Here is a 17,705-nt window from a genome sequence, read left to right on the forward strand (position 1 = left end):
AATTTACTACAGGGGGCAGCAGTACGTTCGTAGCGTGTAGTTGACAGTACCGGAAATAAGCAAGAGGAAGTAGAAGAAGAAGCAGCTCTCCCCGTTCGCTAGTTAGCTACTGCTGGGAAGTAGCGTTAACATTTCCAGGTATTATGAAATAAGTAACCATGATATTTGCATAGGGCTGTAGATGCATGTCGATAGAGGATAATAAAACAGAATAGCACTCGTTCCGGGTGTGTGTTTTCGATATACATGCACCGAAAGGCTTACGTTGTCTTTGTTTTGATTCGTGTTGACAAGTCGGGCTTCAATGTTGTGTTTTCTATCGAAGGCCCAGACTGTTGTGATTTAAGGTTTCCGGTGCCGTTATTGCTGTCTAACTGACTAGCTAATTACCAGAGCCGTCATAACGTTATGTAATTGTCTTTACCATGACTTCATTAGTGTCTGAAATGTCATTCTGTCACTTCAACTTTAGGATATTATCATAATGAGTTATGCAGAGAAGCCGGAGGACATAACAAGGGAAGAGTGGATGGATAAACTCAACAATGTCCACATTCAGAGAGCTGATATGAACAGGCTCATTATGAACTACCTGGTGACAGGTGAAGGACCGATTTTTTTTTTTATTACTCAAAGCTTGCTTTCAGCTGTCTATACAGATCAGTTGTGCAGATAAATGTAGTGCTTGAATGTGGAATGTGACAGGTTTTCACCATGGTTTCTGTTCAACAGAGGGCTTCAAGGAGGCAGCAGAGAAGTTCAGGATGGAGTCTGGAATAGAGCCTAGTGTGGACTTGGATTCTCTAGATGAAAGAATTAAGATCAGAGAGATGATCCTGAAGGGACAGATCCAGGATGCCATTTCACTGATAAACAGTCTGCACCCTGAACTGCTGGATACCAACCGTTACCTCTACTTTCACCTACAGGTACGACACAGTGCTTCTCATTTTGCTCACATCTAGGTGTTGCACTTTAATCAATATCCTCCCTACTGCCCGTCTGACTACTTCTCTTATTTTCACTCCCTGTTGCACCCTCTTGCTTTTTGCGTTTGCAGCAGCAGCATCTGATTGAGCTGATTCGCTTGAGGGAGACCGAAGCTGCCCTTGAATTTGCCCAGTCTCAGTTAGCGGAGCAGGGGGAGGAGAGCCGAGAATGTCTGACCGAGATGGAGAGGACACTGGCCCTGTTGGCATTCGACAACCCTGAGGAGTCACCTTTTGGAGATCTGCTCAATATGATGCAGAGACAAAAGGTAGAGTGAATGAATTTGTCTTTTCACCAATATTCTTTTCATATACATAGAATAGATTAAACGGCATACCACCTAAACTTAGGATCCCACACTAAACTAAAAAAAAGTTGTTCTCGTTGTTGTGGAAAATTTGTGGTATTCTTGATGAGGGATTGAGCAAATAATTGAGTTACAACAAACCGTTGTCTGAAGTACTGCAACAGAAAATCAGCTGGACCAGAGGTTCTGTCTCCTAGGACAGTCACTAACGTCTGGCCCAGAGCAAAAACATGCATAATCATTTAGACATTCCACGTGTCTATGTTTTGGGGAACAGAGACGCCAGCCTTGACTGGGAAACAGTCAACGTGAGGAGAGGGACAGCTAGTGAGGAAAACAATAAAGCAACTTCCCAGCTCTGAACTAAACCCTACACATGTGGACAGACTAGTATAATGAGTATAACAATAACAGAAAAAGGTGAAGGAAAAACAGTAGATATTAATAATAGTACTATTATAAGTACATGCATAAAAGATTATAAGAAAGAGAAAACAATTTTCTGCCAGCACACTCGTCTCTACAGCGTGAAGACACTGTTCAGTATTAGTGGTGCTGCATTTTTCTACAAATTTCAAATTAATTACTTACTCGATTTGTGGGTGTGTTTGTGGATCTCTATCAAGTCATGTCAATTTTATTTACTAACTATCACAATATTATATAAGTATCACAAATTTGCCTCAAGTGGCTTTACAATCTGCACAGCATTCTACACCCTCAATCCTTAGACCTGGATTAGACCCCCCCCCCCCCCCCTTATGAGAATTTGTCTCTCAAAAATGTATAAAAAGCAATAACATCTCTATGTCTTTGTTTTTAGGTATGGAGTGAAGTGAATCAGTGTGTGCTAGACTATGAAAACAGAGAGTCAACCCCCAAGCTGGCCAAGCTCCTGAAACTGCTGCTGTGGGCTCAGAATGAACTTGATCAAAAGAAAGTGAAGTATCCCAAAATGACAGACCTCAGCAAGGGAACCATTGAAGACCCAAAATAAGGACCCCACAGTGAAAACATACTACAGCATTACAAAATGGACACATTTCCTTTATCTATTTATACCCCAACAAACTGACTCATATAGAGTACAACCTTTTCTTTTTTGTAAGGGTTGCTTTTTGATACTTTAATAATTTAGAATGTGCAAACTGGATTGATGGCATTTTAAAGTGACTTCTCACACTAAAATAACATGCAGACCATTATTTTACTTAGTATTATAATTTACATATTTGTTTATGTATAATGGGTACACTAGTTTTTCTGTCTCTTGGCAGGGAAAGTTGTTAGCCATAAGAGGGTGTGAATAAAGCCTAAATTAGGCTGTCACTTTCTGTGTGAGACCACTTGGAATGGGATAAGTTCAATGTTTAGGGAAAATGGTTGGCTCAGTGTGCACTGCCTCAAATAAACAACTTTTTTTCCTTATAACAAGCATACACATTTCAGCTAGTTGTCTTTTAGCTATAGTATTCTATGGGATGGCAATAGCCAAAGCAAGACGGTTGGGATGTTTCAAACTACTGTGACTTTGAAAGTTAAATTCAGCTTTAGATTCATAATGCGTTCTTGCTTGAGACATGACAAAATATATGCTGACATAGATAAGTTATACATCACGGTAGCAGTTAACATGTGGGACAAAACAAGATTCCTGGAATGCTAAAAGACTTTGCACCCTACTGTGACTGTGCAAGCTTAAAGGCAGCCTCGGTTTCATATTGTTATAAAATACGATAGATGATATTAAAAGATGTGAATGGATAAATCTATATCACTTTTACAGATGGATTATTTACATGTATGGAATAAGTAGCTCTTTTGCTAAATTTGATGTGCTTTTTTTTTTGCTGGGATATTATTTTGCAATAAAAGTGAAATTTTAAACTGCGCCAAGTCATAAAGGACTTTTGCTTTGTTTTCTTTCTGGTAAAATTTAAGTGGTACAGCAGCAGAGGTGGAAAGTAACCAAATGCTTTTACTCAAATACTGCACTTGCGTACAATTAAGAGATACTTTTACTTGAGTGTTTCCATTTTATAGTACTTTATGCTTCTACTCTGCTACATTTGAGAGAGAAATATAGTAATTTTAACTCCACTACAGTTTTCCACAGCTGTCGTTGCAGTCAACACTTGATGTTGACAGTTAAATGTATTATATAGGATGCATTGTTACAGACTTCACTACCCAACTACCTAGTTAGCAAAGTAGGAAAAATAAGATCCATTTTAAACAGTGCATCATATTTTAAAATTATATGTTTTGTATGCAAAATCTTAATCTGTGTAGTAATAACTGAAGCTGGTATATAAGTACAGTATCTCCCACTGAAATGTAGTGGAGTACAAATATAAAGCAATTGTGGAACAAGTACTCAGATCCTTAACTAAGTAACAATACTCAATACAAACATACTCCATTACAACTAGTCCTGCATTGACAGTGCCATTTAAGCAAAAGTATGTAAGTATTAAATGTTCTTTGAGCATTAAAAGTTAAAGAGTGTTATACTATCATATAATATTAAAGTATTGTTTGTTTTAACATTTTTTAGTAGTCGGTTGTGATGAAACTAATTTCAACTATTTTACGTATTGTTATGCATCATATTTTATAAATTCATCATATGTTTCGCATAGAAAATCCTAATCTGTACACCTGTAAACTAAAGCTGTGAAATAAATGTAGCCTAGTGGACTTTTTTTAACGCCAACCACTACCGATTCGGTGGAAGTATTTGTGGCATGGAATAGCCTACTTAAGCGCAAGTACCTCAGATGTGCGCAAAGTAATTGCTAGTGCATTGTTACATTCCACCACTGTTAATTAGTACTTTACCTTAAGTAAAATATATTATATAAAGCAGTATTTTACGTTGCGGTGTTACTTTAACTTGAGTAAACGATGTGACCACACAGACTGTACAAGAGCTGCTAAAAGTTGTGCTGAATGCAGAGTGTTATATAACGATTGCATGCTAACTCAAATATCCAGAGGCAGACGGACCATTCAAACAACCTTGTAGGCTGACTGCGCATATCTCTGCCCCACAGCCTGACATATAAACACCGCGGCTTCTCAGCGCGGGCACCGTCACGTCTTCATCCGGCAAGGACAGGGTCAGGAGGAGAGTACATCCTGGTGCTTAAAGGATGCTCCAGTAGACGACACTGATAGCCTACGTTTTCTATATTGCACCGTCATGATTGGGAAGGGGCCCGAGCCAGAGGCCACGTCTTTCTGGCGTTTTGGATGATGCTCTGATGATAGGTCGGCTGACTTGACAGAAGAAGCCGCGTTTAGACAGACAGAGAAGACTTCCTGACGAGCCCTACCGAGCAAAAGCAGAACTGCGCGGCTGCTTGGGGAGGAGGCTGGAGAGAAAAACTGACACGTGGATTACTCCTCCTTCGGCATCAGGGAAAACAGATTGCCTTCTGTGCAGCTCAGCTTCGTGATCATCGCCTCTGGTCTTGTTAGTGCGGTCTTATAGGTAATGGATTAAAATATCGCCAACCCGAGATGTGATTGCGCACATATACTTCCAGAGAAGACTTGTTTTTTTGTAACATTTTGAACAGGGGACTTTTTCTGACAGCTCGAACAGCGGAACGAGTATCGAAAGTGAACAGCCGAAGCGGTTGAGAGGGGGCTGCTGTTACCTCGCGTTGAATGGCAGTTCTTCAAAAATATGGCAAGAACTATAGTCCAGATTTGGTCTGTCACAAGGAAAACCATCCGTCTGACAAGATCGGAGCACCTGGGTGTCACAAGAAGTGGCCTGAACACAACACCAACTGGTCAAGGTAACGAGTTTAACCCAAATAAGAGACAAGCATTCAACAGTGCTGAGTGCTTTCTCCAAATGTCCCCAGAGGCTCTCAGTGAGAACTCGGAAAATGTGTAGCCTAACATCATATTGATACTTTGTAACAACTCTTTGACTTGTAATCCTTTAGGTGCAGCTGGGTCGTGTAGATCCGCGCTTTCTGCGACAAGAGTGCCTCTCTGTGTATCTAGTAGTAAAATGACACGTAGGCTATCACTTATGGCATTTCATGGTTCAGATAAGTAGGCTACTCTTTAGATGGAGTTGCCCTGCCACATGGGTCAAATGATTTGTAAAGGAGGAAGTAAGTTGTGCTTCCTTGTTCCCTATATATTTAGCTAAACCACAACTGACACATGAACCTTAAATATTAACCCTAATGAAAATAGAAGTTAGATAAGATCCCCCCATCAACTGGTTTTAAGTCCAAAGTTTGTCCCCAAATGTTGCCTTTGTTCAGCCAAAGTTAGATGGCTTCAGTCTGTTCTGCTTCCCTCCTGTGCAGGCCAGTGGCGAGGGTATGGACGGTGGTGCTGCTGCTTGGGACGTGCCTCCTCTACTGCGCCCGTGTGGCGATGCCCATCTGCGCCGTCAGCATGGCAGAGCAGTTCAAGTGGAGCAAGAGGGAGTCCGGCATGGTGCTGGGCAGCTTCTTCTGGGGCTACTGCTTCACCCAAGTGCTCGGAGGTTACGTCAGTGACCGGTGGGAAACATTTGAGCTCATACAGTAGCCACGTCGTAGAGATAATAGCGGGCTATGGATACTAAATTCTCTTGGGCCTACATAGATGTGCTTTTCATTTGGCACCAGTTTTTAACTTCATCCTCGTTAAGTGTCATTTGCATGAGAGCATTACTGGCAGTGATGCAAACCGCCCATTTGTGTTTGCTCAGTCTGACAGATTATAGGGGAACGAAGGCAGATGTTTCCTCTGTGTTATCATGATGTTAACACTTATAGGTGTCATAAACTGACAGGCTGCCTATGTGTTTGAAGAGTTTCGTTCACTCCAGAATTGTCACACCAAAGTTAATATTTTACAAAAACGTCCATCCTTTTTTACAAAATGTGTAAGAAAGATTCTCAAAGATAATATTTTTGGCAGAATTAATATTTTCTATATGGACCTACTATTTTCACTAGTGCTACAAGTCATCCAAGAGATCAAAAGCTAATACAGACATGTCTTGATTCTGTGTCCACAGGGTTGGCGGTGAGAAGGTCCTCCTGCTGTCGGCAGCAGCCTGGGGGTCGATGACAGCCTTCACCCCGATCCTGGCCCACTTCTGCTCTCAGCCGATCCTCTCCATGACACTGGCCCGCTTCCTCATGGGCTTGTTGCAAGGTGAGGTGGCGGGGGGGATTTTGAAAGTGTGTAAATAAGATTAATTGCATCTTGAGATAACTGTAAATCAGTGAGGTGAAAGATATACTGTATGTATTTTTTAAATGTCTGTACACTTTGTTCAAGGTCTGGAAATGGCATAATTATTCAACTTATCCAAACTCTGCTATCTTTGTAAGATACAGGCAGACAACATGAACATGTACAACCATATGTCAAACTAGTCAATGGAGTGTGCTGTCTGTCTTTTCTTTTATGATTAAATGCTTTTTTTGTCTGCATTCGCTATTAAAAACTGTTTTACTAAAAGCCTGTTGCTAACTAAAACTGTTCTGATTTGATGGTATCTACTAGAAAGACAGCATCTGTCATATTGGCTACGTTTTTCATACTTCCAGATCCTTGTCACCTGCATCTGTAGCCCACAGCTCTGTTTGTTTTTGCAAAGACATTCATAAACCTCTGTTGGTAACAATTACAACACGTTTAGTTTGTGGCCACCTTTTCTTTGTTTTTTGTTTGTTTGCCTTGAGAACACTAACTGACTGTGTACTGGATGATTCAGGTGTGCCTTTAAAATTGCTTTTGCTGCAGGCTCTTGTCACCAAACAAAGGTGCAGACATTTCTGAATTTTTTTTGTTGTTCAGCACCTGCCAAAGAATTTACTGTGTGACGTGTTATTCACATTGCTCAAAAAAATCTACCATTTCCCGTCAGATTTCCCCTACTTCTACTGCCTTGTTAAATCCTTTCTTTTTAAACATTGACCGATTTCGTTTTTTGTTTCCTGGTTTTAGGAGTTCATTACCCCTCTCTGGCGAGTCTGTGCTCTCAAAAGGTGGTGGAAAGCGAGAGAGGCTTCCTTATGAGCACCGTGGGTAGTGGCTCCTACCTGGGGTGAGTCAAGTGTTATGCAATAAATGGGGACTGTTGTGAAGTGCAAAGAGCAGGGGTTCATTTGAAAGCTGTGTCTATTGTGATCCCACAACCACTTCTGACACATGATAATCTCTTTCAGCTCATGTCATGTTTGTGCCTAATCAAGTACTTTACTGTGTATCTTGTTACAAGGGTGTGTTTGTGCGACTTGTCATGTCTTGTTGTGACCCCCCCCACCCCCTCCTTCCCCAGCACTCTGGTGATTGGAGGCGCTGGCTCCCTCATGTTGGACCTGTATGGCTGGGAGAGCGTTTTCTACGTGTCTGGTCTCCTCTCAGTCCTGTGGGCCTACTGTATGTGGAAATACCTGCTCAAAGGAGAAGGCAAGGGAGGCTTCAACTGTGGCGACAGTATCTGCGGTGTCATTGCTCATGCTCCTATCTTGTAGCTGCTTATTTGTATAACTGGTGTCAGTGTCCTTCGTGTATGCCCACGTGCCTGTGTTCATCTGTGTTTGCAGGGCCTATCATCACCCTGGAGTCCCTGGGAAGTGGTGGGCCCCAGTCCAAACTGTCCAAAAGACACTGGTTACGGCTCCTCAAGCAACCTGCAGTATGGTGAGCTAAAGATAAAGGAAGTGCACTTGTGTTTGCATGTGAGTGCATGTCTTTGTGCGTGTGTGTAGCTGCTCTTTGCATAGGCATAGCAGTTTGTTTGTTCTCATATTCAGATGAATGAGCAGCTGTGGAGCTCGCCCTGTGGCAATATTACAGCAACGTCTTATATCTGAAATTCTAGTTTTACTGCATGTCTGGGGCTTATCCTGATAATTTAGAAGAATTATTTAAGAATTTAGAATAGCAAGCCTTGTCTCTGGTTGCCTCAGCTGTCCGTTATGTCTGTTAATATTGAGTTCTTCTATTTCCGTATAGTTTCTCCCTATGGCCAAGATATTTATATACCTTAATGCAGCTGATATGTTCCAATTCCAGCGACACGGAGAACCTCTGTGATTTTATTTGATGTATCTGATCCACCTTGAGAGTAATGGATTAGATGACAGTTTGATGGCTATGGGCTTAAAATATTCCCAAATTCTTTCTGGTTTCAGCCACATGCTACTTGCCTTAGCAAAGATATGACATAGGCAGGAGAACAATAGATGTCAAACAAGTAGCACAGGCACAAGCTTCTGTCAAATCACGAGACAGTGCTCAAAGACATGGGACACTGAGCAACCTTTGGTATACCTACAGTATGTATAAATATACTTTCAATGCACTTATTTTGTCTATTTCTCTCCCTTTATTCCCTGACCAGTGCTGTGATCGTCACGCACCTTTGCACAGCGAGCACCTTCTTCACCCTTCTGTCGTGGCTGCCAACATTCTTTAAAGACACTTTCCCCGATGCCAAGGTAACCAGGCTCCATTTTCATTCTCCTTTTGATCGCATGACCTAAAGATAACAGGAAAAATAATTAAATCATTTTAAAAAAGAGCCTACAGTCATGCCAGCAGCAGCATGCTTTCAACTAAATGCTAACATCAGCTTGCTAACATGCTCACAACAGTTTACAGCTAACATGCTGATGTTAAGCAAGTATAACATTAGCCATGTTCACATTCGTTAATTCTCATTAAACTAAAGTGTTCAACTGAGGCTGATGATCTGTTTCTGATCAAGTTCATTCACGCCCAAAACATATGTTGCCCCTCCAGGGTTGGGTGTTCAATGTCATTCCCTGGTTGGTGGCCATACCCTCATCCCTCTTCAGTGGCTGCCTATCTGACCACCTCATCAGTCAAGGTAGGGTACCCAACTGAGGAACAGATATCGGAATTATTGTATTATTGGTAAGGCAGCTATATATTTGCCTGTCCTAATTTTTCTGTATATCCCCACAGGCTTCGATACAGCCTCAGTGAGGAAGTTGATGCAGGTACGATATTGGACAGTTGCATTCTTATTCTGTTTGTATGTTATCTGTATAGTCTCATTGTAGATTTTCTTCCACTCAGTCCAAAGTGTATGGATGTCCTCTTTACTTTTTACACTCGTGTGCATAATGAATTACATAAGATTTTGTGTGCATTCATTCCTCTGTTAGTTTTTCTCCATGGGTGTGTCCAGTGTGTTTACCCTTCTTCTATGTGGCAACACCACCTTCCCTTGGGCTGTAGCATTTGTGTCTGCCACCATGGGCCTCACCACCTTCAGTCACAGGTACTGGCACCTAGACTGTCCTTACACTCTGTCTCTCGCCCTGAAACCAGCACTTTAAAAAAAAAAATTATTTCAATGTGGTAGTGGTTCCCCAAAGGTTTGTCAGTTTTTTTTTATTTTTGTTTTTCTCTTTTGTTATATATTCTTCCTATTGGTGATAATATTGGAAACCATTACATTCATTTTCATCGCTATGAGGACAGCAGCCTCTTAGACGTTAAAGAGCTAAATATCCCACCACCTCTTCAAGTGAACACGTTTGTGTTTTGACAAAAAAAATTATGGTGTTGAGCCCACCGAGCTTAACCAGGAAAGACTTTGCAGCATCTCCACTTATATTAGGCCTACAGGTAGAATGTTTGGTCTGCAGTTTGACCCACTCAGTGCACCTAATTCATTGAATTTCATTGTGTTTTGTAGTCTTGCTTTAGCCGCTTAAGAAAATAATAGTCCGAAAGTAGGCCTTTATTATCGTTAATTTGTCCTGGAAAAGGTCATGCCTGCTAAAAATGGGTCATTAGTATGTACTTTCATTCTTAATGAGGCTAAATAGCTTCCAAAAACACTGTAGTTTTTAGTAAACATTACTCAAAGGGAAGTAAATAGTGCATTTGGTGCGAGCTATTTTTAAGTGCAGATAAATACACATTTGGTGTGTTAGCAAGCATTTATGGCAGAGACGGTGTATGTCGGATTGAATCAAAATAAACTTTAGTGGCTGGGTTAATTAGGGAGCATGTCACCCAGTGCAACAGTGTGGCTCATTTCTGTGTTTAGTTTTTGGGAAATAATGGAAATTTATGACACAAAGGAATAAGAAAAATATCAGGCTTTGTCTGATGAGACAATAAATGCATGATTGCATGCTAAGAAGGAGTGAACAATGGTGGGTGTGTTGCTGCCGAGCAAGGACCAAGCAATGCGGAAACATTACTCATCAGGAAGCCTCAGCTGTGTGGTGTGATAAGACCTTCTGATAGTTTATGACCTGTTCTTCCTGTTCAGTGTGTCATTTTAAATGTTGCCCATCATTTAGAATTTTCATTTTTTTCATTTTTCTTCAATATGTAGATGGGTATTGTATCTGAAATACTCGTCACATTTTTAATTTTTGTGGAACACACTAGTTGGTCTTCAAGTTATTGTTTTCTAATGTCATTTTCCAATATAATATTAGTAGTGTTGTAACATTATTTAAGTTTCATAAAATGAGTCTTTATTAGTCCTGCACTTAATACTATAAATGGTAAAATCCCAAACATTTGCTACTATTACTCCATGTGTCTCCAACTGTCAATCAGGACAAACTGCAGATTATATTTCACATTTGTGGATCCTCAGTAACAATATTTTTTAATGAGCTTACTTTCTAAGCTTGTTATTCAGGTTCCAGACTTGATGAGTACAATATATGCAAGGAACAGTAAAGGTAAAGCCGCTGATAGCAGGCTGGGAACACAAGATAGACTGTCCACAATACATTTCCCTGAACAGACATTTATTTTTGGATCAAATCTTTTTATGGCGGAGATTTATCAGGCTGAAAATTGGTTTAACTCTGAAGCAGAAAGAGTCAATATAGCACCTTTTTTATAAGATAAAATGGCTAATGACGTGTTTCTTTTACAGCGGTGTATCTGTAAATGTTCAAGATCTTGCTCCTTCCTGTGCTGGAGCATTATTTGGTAAGTAAAATAAAGTATTTCCAGAATTTACAAAGAAATGTTTGTATAAAAATCACATTAATAGAAAACATTTTAGCACTAACAGATATTTTTTTTCAAACCACAGGTTAAAGTTTGTTTTGTTTTTGTTTCTTCATGTGTGTGCATTTCTTTTACAGGTGTTATGAATACATGTGGTGCTTTCTCAGGTGAGTTTCTGTAACTTCAGGCAGAGACACTGAAATCAAATGTCTGTGGTGAATCTTTTACCAGCATTTGCTAAACTACTGTTTTCGCCTTCAACAATCTATTAAGTGAAATCATTCATCCACTCTAAAAATTCAAACTTTGAGCTGATGTGTCAGTCATGCTGGCTCCTATGTGCCATGCATATTTCATCAAGGGAGCATAATGGAGTTTGTGTGAGATGAATGATACAGAGAACAGAGGATGACAGTTAGCGGTCCTGTGAGGGGTGGTGTAATGGACTGTGACATTTTCTCTGCGGGAAATGGATCAATCACATGGAAGATACTGTATGCTTTGTTTATAATCTGCCATTAATGGTGACTCTGCGTGTGTGTTTCCTCCGCAGGGGTCCTAATGGTGTATTTTTCGGGGTATCTCATCGAGTCCACAGGCTCGTGGGCGACTGTGTTTGCCCTTATCACCACAGTCAACCTGCTGGGCCTGTGCACCTTCCTGGCCTTCGCTGAGGCCCGCCGGGTCGACATTGATTCTAGTAAGGTCCGCCACCACAACATCCACATCTAAATCATCAGTGGGACTAGAATCCTATTCCCAGAGAGATATGACCATAGGGCAGCTTGGAGCTTGGAGGACTAGCCAATGGATAGCAATTGGCACATGGATAAAGCCCACATATAACATCTGGAAAACTTCGCTCGGCTCTGCGTCTGGTTGAGGACGTACTGCAACAGTTACTGAAAAGCACACAGCAGAGCCTGCACAATGTTATTGAAACATCATGTAAAGCTAGAGCGTTAAATCCTAAAAAAAAACACAGTTTAGCTGTTAATGGATGTTCGGTCAGTTCAGGGTGGAATGGGAAAGGTCACAGGAGAAAAATGTCTACACTACCTCCCGGTCCCAGCGTGCGCAGCATGCGGTGGGGAAACAGTTGCTGGGCTAATGTTGGCGCTTGTCATTTGTTACTTATAAGAAGATGCCATGGAAATTGTTATCCGTTGTGTCTGTGTGCGTGTCGGAGGAGCTGTGAGAGTGATGGATGCGTTAGTCTCAGGAGCTCTCTGACAGTTGTGATGGTGTTCTCACCCTACGGGGGGTGGGGGTGGTGTTGTGGGCACATGTGGGTGACGCAGGGAGAGTCAAGCCTCCTCGTTCCTGAAGTCTTTTATTAGTGCGCCCCGCTCACTGAGTGTACTGTCTGAGTGACACCTCATTACCCAGCCACTAATTACTTAGCGGGCACTCTAAAGTCCCGTACGATTTACCTTCTACTGTCCCCATCTCCATGGTTACAAGCTCATCTTATCGTTATAGGTCGGTGGGGGTGAAAGGCGTCACGGTAACCTTCATGGTAACAAGGCTTTCTCTGAGTGTGTTCTCTCTGGTTGTCGTCTTGAAGGATATGTTTCGAGTAGGGAGACCAAAGTTTAAATAATTATTTTATTTTCTTTCAGTGTGATTGGATGTAATAGAAATACCTCACTTAATTATTTTGAGTAATTATATATTTATATAGCTTCATTTTTTTGGGTCACTTTCAAACTTTTTTTGAAAAGAAATGTATTAGGTAAGATGACAGAAAATCATAGTAAGTTATAAAAAAAATGTGATGCAGTATAAATAACCCTAATAGACCTTTTGTGCAAGTCTAGATTCCTCACTTGTTTTCTGACCTGCACTCTCCTCTCTAAGGAGACAGGATTGGTGAAAAGAAACATGTCTGTATTAGCATCTTGGCGAAAACTGCACAGGCAGACAAGCAGTATCCCCAGCGTGTGTGTGTGTGTAAAGATCTATCGTTGTTACCGCACTTGACATCATTGTTACATTGGCGTGGATGCCGGATGTATTTGGGAAGGAGATAGTTAGGAGGGAGCCCATTCACTTGCCAAGGTGGTGTCAGATGTAGTGCATCTCCACTCATTAAAGCAGACTTGAATACCAGAGTCTCCATGTTACCCACTGACAAGATGAATGTTGACAGGTGAGAGATTTTAAAGTGATACCTTGGGTCCACGGAGCCCCGTAAGGTCATATCTGTTTTATCTTGTGCGTGCAAGTTATTATCTTGTGCAGACAAGTTGTTTGTCTTGTGGAAGCAAGTTATTACCTCGTGCGTGCGAGCAAGTTATTATCGTGATTATAACTTGTACGCAAAAGATTTTTTTTTTTTTAAAGTCTTTCAGGACAGGCTCCTTACAATGCTGGAGGAAATTTGGTGTATTGGTATTACTTCAAAGTATGTAGCAAATGAAGCTAGCCGCGTAGCTCTGGCTGAATGTTGAAGAGATTGTAGCATTTCAATGTGGCGTTCACAGCACAGTATCCGTTTTACATTTTGAAGATTTCTTTTTCAATCTAGATGCTTACTTGACATGTGTACCTTGAATCTATGCATTAATTATTTTGTACCTGATTTAAGCCATGAGAGGATTGTAAGATATGCTCACCGTGGTCACATGTTGCTTCTGTGTAAGTTGTTACATACATACAAAGGCACCTATGCTTACGTTGGTTTGGATGTTTTTCTATAAACACTTGTGTGTGTTGGTGTGTGTCCTTTAGGTTGAATATTTTGTCAGTACAGATTTGATTACTGAAATGCCAAATATGTTATTTACATTGTCATGGTCAATGGTTGCAAAAATGTGGGCAATATTTTCATACCTTATGCTCTCTGTCTTTCAGAGTAAAGAGGCATTATTCTGTACTTTCCTACATCAAACGTATTTAAGTTATCTGTTTTTTTGTGTAGGTTACAAAGACACATAAACCTACTGACTATGTTGCATAACTTATTTTAATATCTGATCAATTCTGAATGTCACTAAGTGTATGCCTAGACCTTTCAGACACAAAATTTATTTAAGTAAGACCGCTGTACTAAATACTCAATATTTTTTTAGCTTTCTTTTGTCAAACGCCACACATTCCTCAAATGTTTTACCGGCCTTAGCAGATGTGCATTATTTACGACTGCCTTCATCGCTTGTCTCTATTTTCCCATTACTGTATTGACATTCTGCAAAATGTAAACATTTACCATGCCAACATATCATACTGTAGGCCCCTGAAAGCATTCTGACCCCTAGTTTTTGATGACATATCATTATGTATGATTTAAAAAATGACAATAATGCAAGAAAATGCAGTGTTCTAATATGATGACATATTTAAAAGCATATGTTAACTTTGAATAAAAATATATTTTGTCAGCAACGGTGAGTCATTTCAGTATGCTGCACTACCTGCATGTATTTTCTCTGCAGTGCCACAGAGAGGCAGCACAGTATCAATAACGAGGAGAATATGTGATGCCTTCTAACCTCCAAATACTTCACAAACATTTTCTCTCATGTAGAATGGAGGCATGATGGTCTCTTGAAGTTTTCATTTACAACATGATTACATGAAAGATTATTTTCATACATCTATATGCATTACATACAGGTCAAGAATGAGCTGAGAACCAGTACGTCAGTAGGCAATTCTGCATGTGGCTCAGCTGCTGAACAGGTCCTAGTGCAGATCTGTCCTGTTCACACCAGCGGCTCACTACAGGCCCAGATCCCGAGTCCGGGCTAGCGGGACGTATGTGGTGGCACCATATGGCAGGATGCTGTGTGCCATGTTGGCTAGCTGGCACTGCCCACGTGTGAATGGCCAGACGCTAGTCAACCCAACCCACTCCTTCTCATGGGACTGAACGGCTCAAGTTGCCATGGAGACGGGTGGCTTGTGGCTGCTGCGTGGCAGTGAAAAAAAAGGGAGGGGAGGGGAGGGGAGGGGTCACAAGTGAGTGAAAGTAACAAGTCAGATAGAAGTCAGTGGACTGCAGTGAGTTGGCAGTGGAGTTGGCTTTTGATGTACAGTTCATACAAAAACGGCCATGGTGTTAAAGAGGTGGTCGGTCACTTATTGGAGTGCTCTCACTAACAGAAAATGGTGTTGTAAAAGCAGACATAATTATGATGAGTGGCCCACTATTTAATTAGCAGAGATGAAACACTGTAAGGGGAGTGTGGAGGAAAGGGGAGAGAAACCCTCCCCCAACATGTCAGCTGGTAAGAGTAACCCAGTAAAGGCAGGCCCCATCAGAGAGCCAGAGATACATGTAAATGAAATAGCCCCATTAATTAGTAATTAACATCAAGTTAATGACATTTCACTGTGTCGCCATCTCATCCTATGTCCTTCCTCTGTGGTGGAGGGGCTGTCTCTCCGATCCCTGATCTGAATGCTAATTAGTTCAAAGCAAAACTGCCATATAGGGCTACCTAATGATATTAGAGGACCGGTTTAAGACTAGCCGTAGTGTGCGGAGGATTAATCACTTTGTAGTAGTAGATCAGGAGGTTTTATAAGTCTGCCGCTCCTTTAGAGGGTTGTGATATTGAGGGCCATTGACAGGTTTTATGTGCTAATTGCGTTGCGCCTGTTAGCCTAATGTTGAGTTATCCCTCATGACTTAGAACTACTTTTAACCATTCTCCTAGTTTTCACAACATATCCAAGAAATATTTCTGTTAAGTGTGCATAAAATGGTTTGGTATGTCAAATGTAATTATTTCAGGGTTTTGCATGGTTTGATTGAGTTTGAGGGCCTGAGATGTAGATACACTCTCATTAGTTTTGGGTCCCCTCCCGATTCTGAATCAGCTCTGGGACAGAGGTAATTTTACATGATTTGACTGCAGCGAGGGACAGTGTCTCTGTGAAGCCAGATGAAACATGAAGTTAACACTCTGTATATAGCGGTGATCCTGGAATGGACAAGAATGTCAGCTCTAAAATTAAGGAAATGTATTCACACGTTGATGTGTGTGTCTGTGTGTGTTTGTATGTGTCTGTGTGTGTGTGTGTCTGTCTGTGTGTGGGGGGGGGGATGTCCTGCAATGCTAAACTGTGCTTTGAGTCTGTGTCGCTGTCTCAGTTATGAATTCCTCCGGTTTCGTATAGCAATCAACATCTCTCTGGCTCTGCCTCTCCACTGTCGCCCTCTCTTCTTTTTTTCTTTTCCTTTCTTTCCAAACTCTGTTCTGATACATAATTGACCCTTTAAAGGGATCCCCTGATGCCCAAGCACATCTACCATTAGCACACCAGGGCACACACACAACCAAATATGTTGATTTCTGTCAATTAAACCCCATCAGCTGTTTGCCTCCTGCTAGACATATGGCCCGTGTTAAATCTAAAGAGCAAATGGAGCCGCCATTGAGAGGGGCATCTTTTTAATAGAACCCTGAGGGACAAGACCCACACCTGCGCGATAATAACATTAAACCATGCTCAACCCACTGGCCAGATGAGGACAGTGTTGGTTTATGTGTGTGTGTGTGTGTGTGTGTGTGTGTGTGTGTGTGTGTGTGTGTGTGTGTGAATTAAGATAGAACAAATGCCATGTGTGTGTGTGTAAACACACACATGGCATTTGTTCTATCTTAATTCAGCCCCACCAGCAATAGGAATATTAGTGTTTACAGAACCAAGTAATATCCAGCACTGACAGCTTTTTCGGGAACTAACATTGCAGTAATGTCTGCTTCTATAGGCTCCACAGGTATGTTCAGTTTGAATTCTTCTTCACACTGTTTGTTTTCTGTTTTCAGAGAAGGGCAGCTCAGACTGTTTTCAGCCTAATATTTCTTATTATATAAGCCAGAAAAACAAAGACACACAAGTACTCCATCATTGCAGACTATCTCTCCCCTGCAGTCAGGGTGTATATATATATTTTGGTTTGTTATTTTTCTTATTTTTCCAAATGAATGGTTATGCAGTTCACAGGTCCTCAGCCAGAAATGGAGACAAATGACTGAACAAATGTTTAGAAATATAATTTTAGAAAACAATATGGTGCTGTGCCTTTGGCAGGGAGCATCAGATGCTTAGTTTTACGACAAAAAGAACAAATGAAATACTCTCACAACTGTGTAAATATAGCAAGTCTTTCCACTTCACCGATAACAATTTTGTTAAATGTGAATGCTTCTTTATTGCCGTACCAGTCGAACATTTACTTTATTGTCTTTAAACACTTAATTATTTCCATTATCGCTCAATCTGCTCATTATTTTCTTGATTAATTCTCTGGTCTGTAAAATGTCAGAAAATGGTAAACTTTCCATTTGCTCTCAGTTGTTTTCCCATCACATCAGACAAAGAACAGCAGCAAATCTTCACAATTGAGCAGCTGGAACCATACAATGTAAAGTACTTTTGCTTAAAAATTACTTAAATATTACTT

At 40.9% G+C, this 17,705-nt stretch overlaps 2 protein-coding genes across 3 annotated transcripts; both read left to right on the forward strand.

Moving 5' to 3' along the window:
* Positions 1-33: 33 nt before the first annotated feature.
* On the forward strand, positions 34-3,188 carry LOC123974884 (glucose-induced degradation protein 8-B homolog). Its single transcript, XM_046055874.1, has 5 exons — positions 34-138; positions 473-602; positions 733-929; positions 1,061-1,258; positions 2,121-3,188. The coding sequence occupies exons 2-5, from the start codon at positions 485-487 to the stop codon at positions 2,292-2,294; spliced, it is 687 nt and encodes a 228-aa protein (XP_045911830.1). The 5' UTR covers positions 34-138; positions 473-484; the 3' UTR covers positions 2,295-3,188.
* A 1,248-nt stretch (positions 3,189-4,436) lies between these two features.
* On the forward strand, positions 4,437-14,674 carry slc17a9b (solute carrier family 17 member 9b). Of its 2 annotated transcripts, XM_046056929.1 has the most exons (14): positions 4,437-4,793; positions 4,899-5,106; positions 5,635-5,832; positions 6,336-6,475; positions 7,274-7,373; positions 7,608-7,738; positions 7,876-7,972; positions 8,676-8,772; positions 9,077-9,164; positions 9,263-9,297; positions 9,466-9,581; positions 11,211-11,266; positions 11,425-11,454; positions 11,841-14,674. In XM_046056929.1, exons 2-14 carry the CDS (start codon positions 4,973-4,975, stop codon positions 12,017-12,019), a joined length of 1,401 nt encoding a protein of 466 aa, XP_045912885.1. In that variant the 5' UTR covers positions 4,437-4,793; positions 4,899-4,972; the 3' UTR covers positions 12,020-14,674. The 2 variants fall into 2 exon arrangements, with proteins under 2 accessions (XP_045912885.1, XP_045912884.1); XM_046056928.1 differs by having other exon boundaries at positions 4,437-5,106.
* Positions 14,675-17,705: the final 3,031 nt, after the last annotated feature.

Source organism: Micropterus dolomieu, linkage group LG08 (genome assembly GCF_021292245.1).
Source record: "Micropterus dolomieu isolate WLL.071019.BEF.003 ecotype Adirondacks linkage group LG08, ASM2129224v1, whole genome shotgun sequence".
Classification (NCBI taxonomy): Eukaryota; Metazoa; Chordata; class Actinopteri; order Centrarchiformes; family Centrarchidae; genus Micropterus; species Micropterus dolomieu.

Coding starts and splice junctions, on each gene's coding strand:
- LOC123974884 (XM_046055874.1), top strand. CDS start 485: ATGAGTTATGCAGAGAAGCCGGAGGACATAACAAGGGAAGAGTGGATG. Junction 930..1,060: donor ACCTCTACTTTCACCTACAG/GTACGACACAGT, acceptor TTGCGTTTGCAG/CAGCAGCATCTGATTGAGCT. Junction 1,259..2,120: donor ATATGATGCAGAGACAAAAG/GTAGAGTGAATG, acceptor CTTTGTTTTTAG/GTATGGAGTGAAGTGAATCA.
- slc17a9b (XM_046056928.1), top strand. CDS start 4,973: ATGGCAGTTCTTCAAAAATATGGCAAGAACTATAGTCCAGATTTGGTC. Junction 7,973..8,675: donor CTCAAGCAACCTGCAGTATG/GTGAGCTAAAGA, acceptor TTCCCTGACCAG/TGCTGTGATCGTCACGCACC. Junction 11,455..11,840: donor TACATGTGGTGCTTTCTCAG/GTGAGTTTCTGT, acceptor TTTCCTCCGCAG/GGGTCCTAATGGTGTATTTT.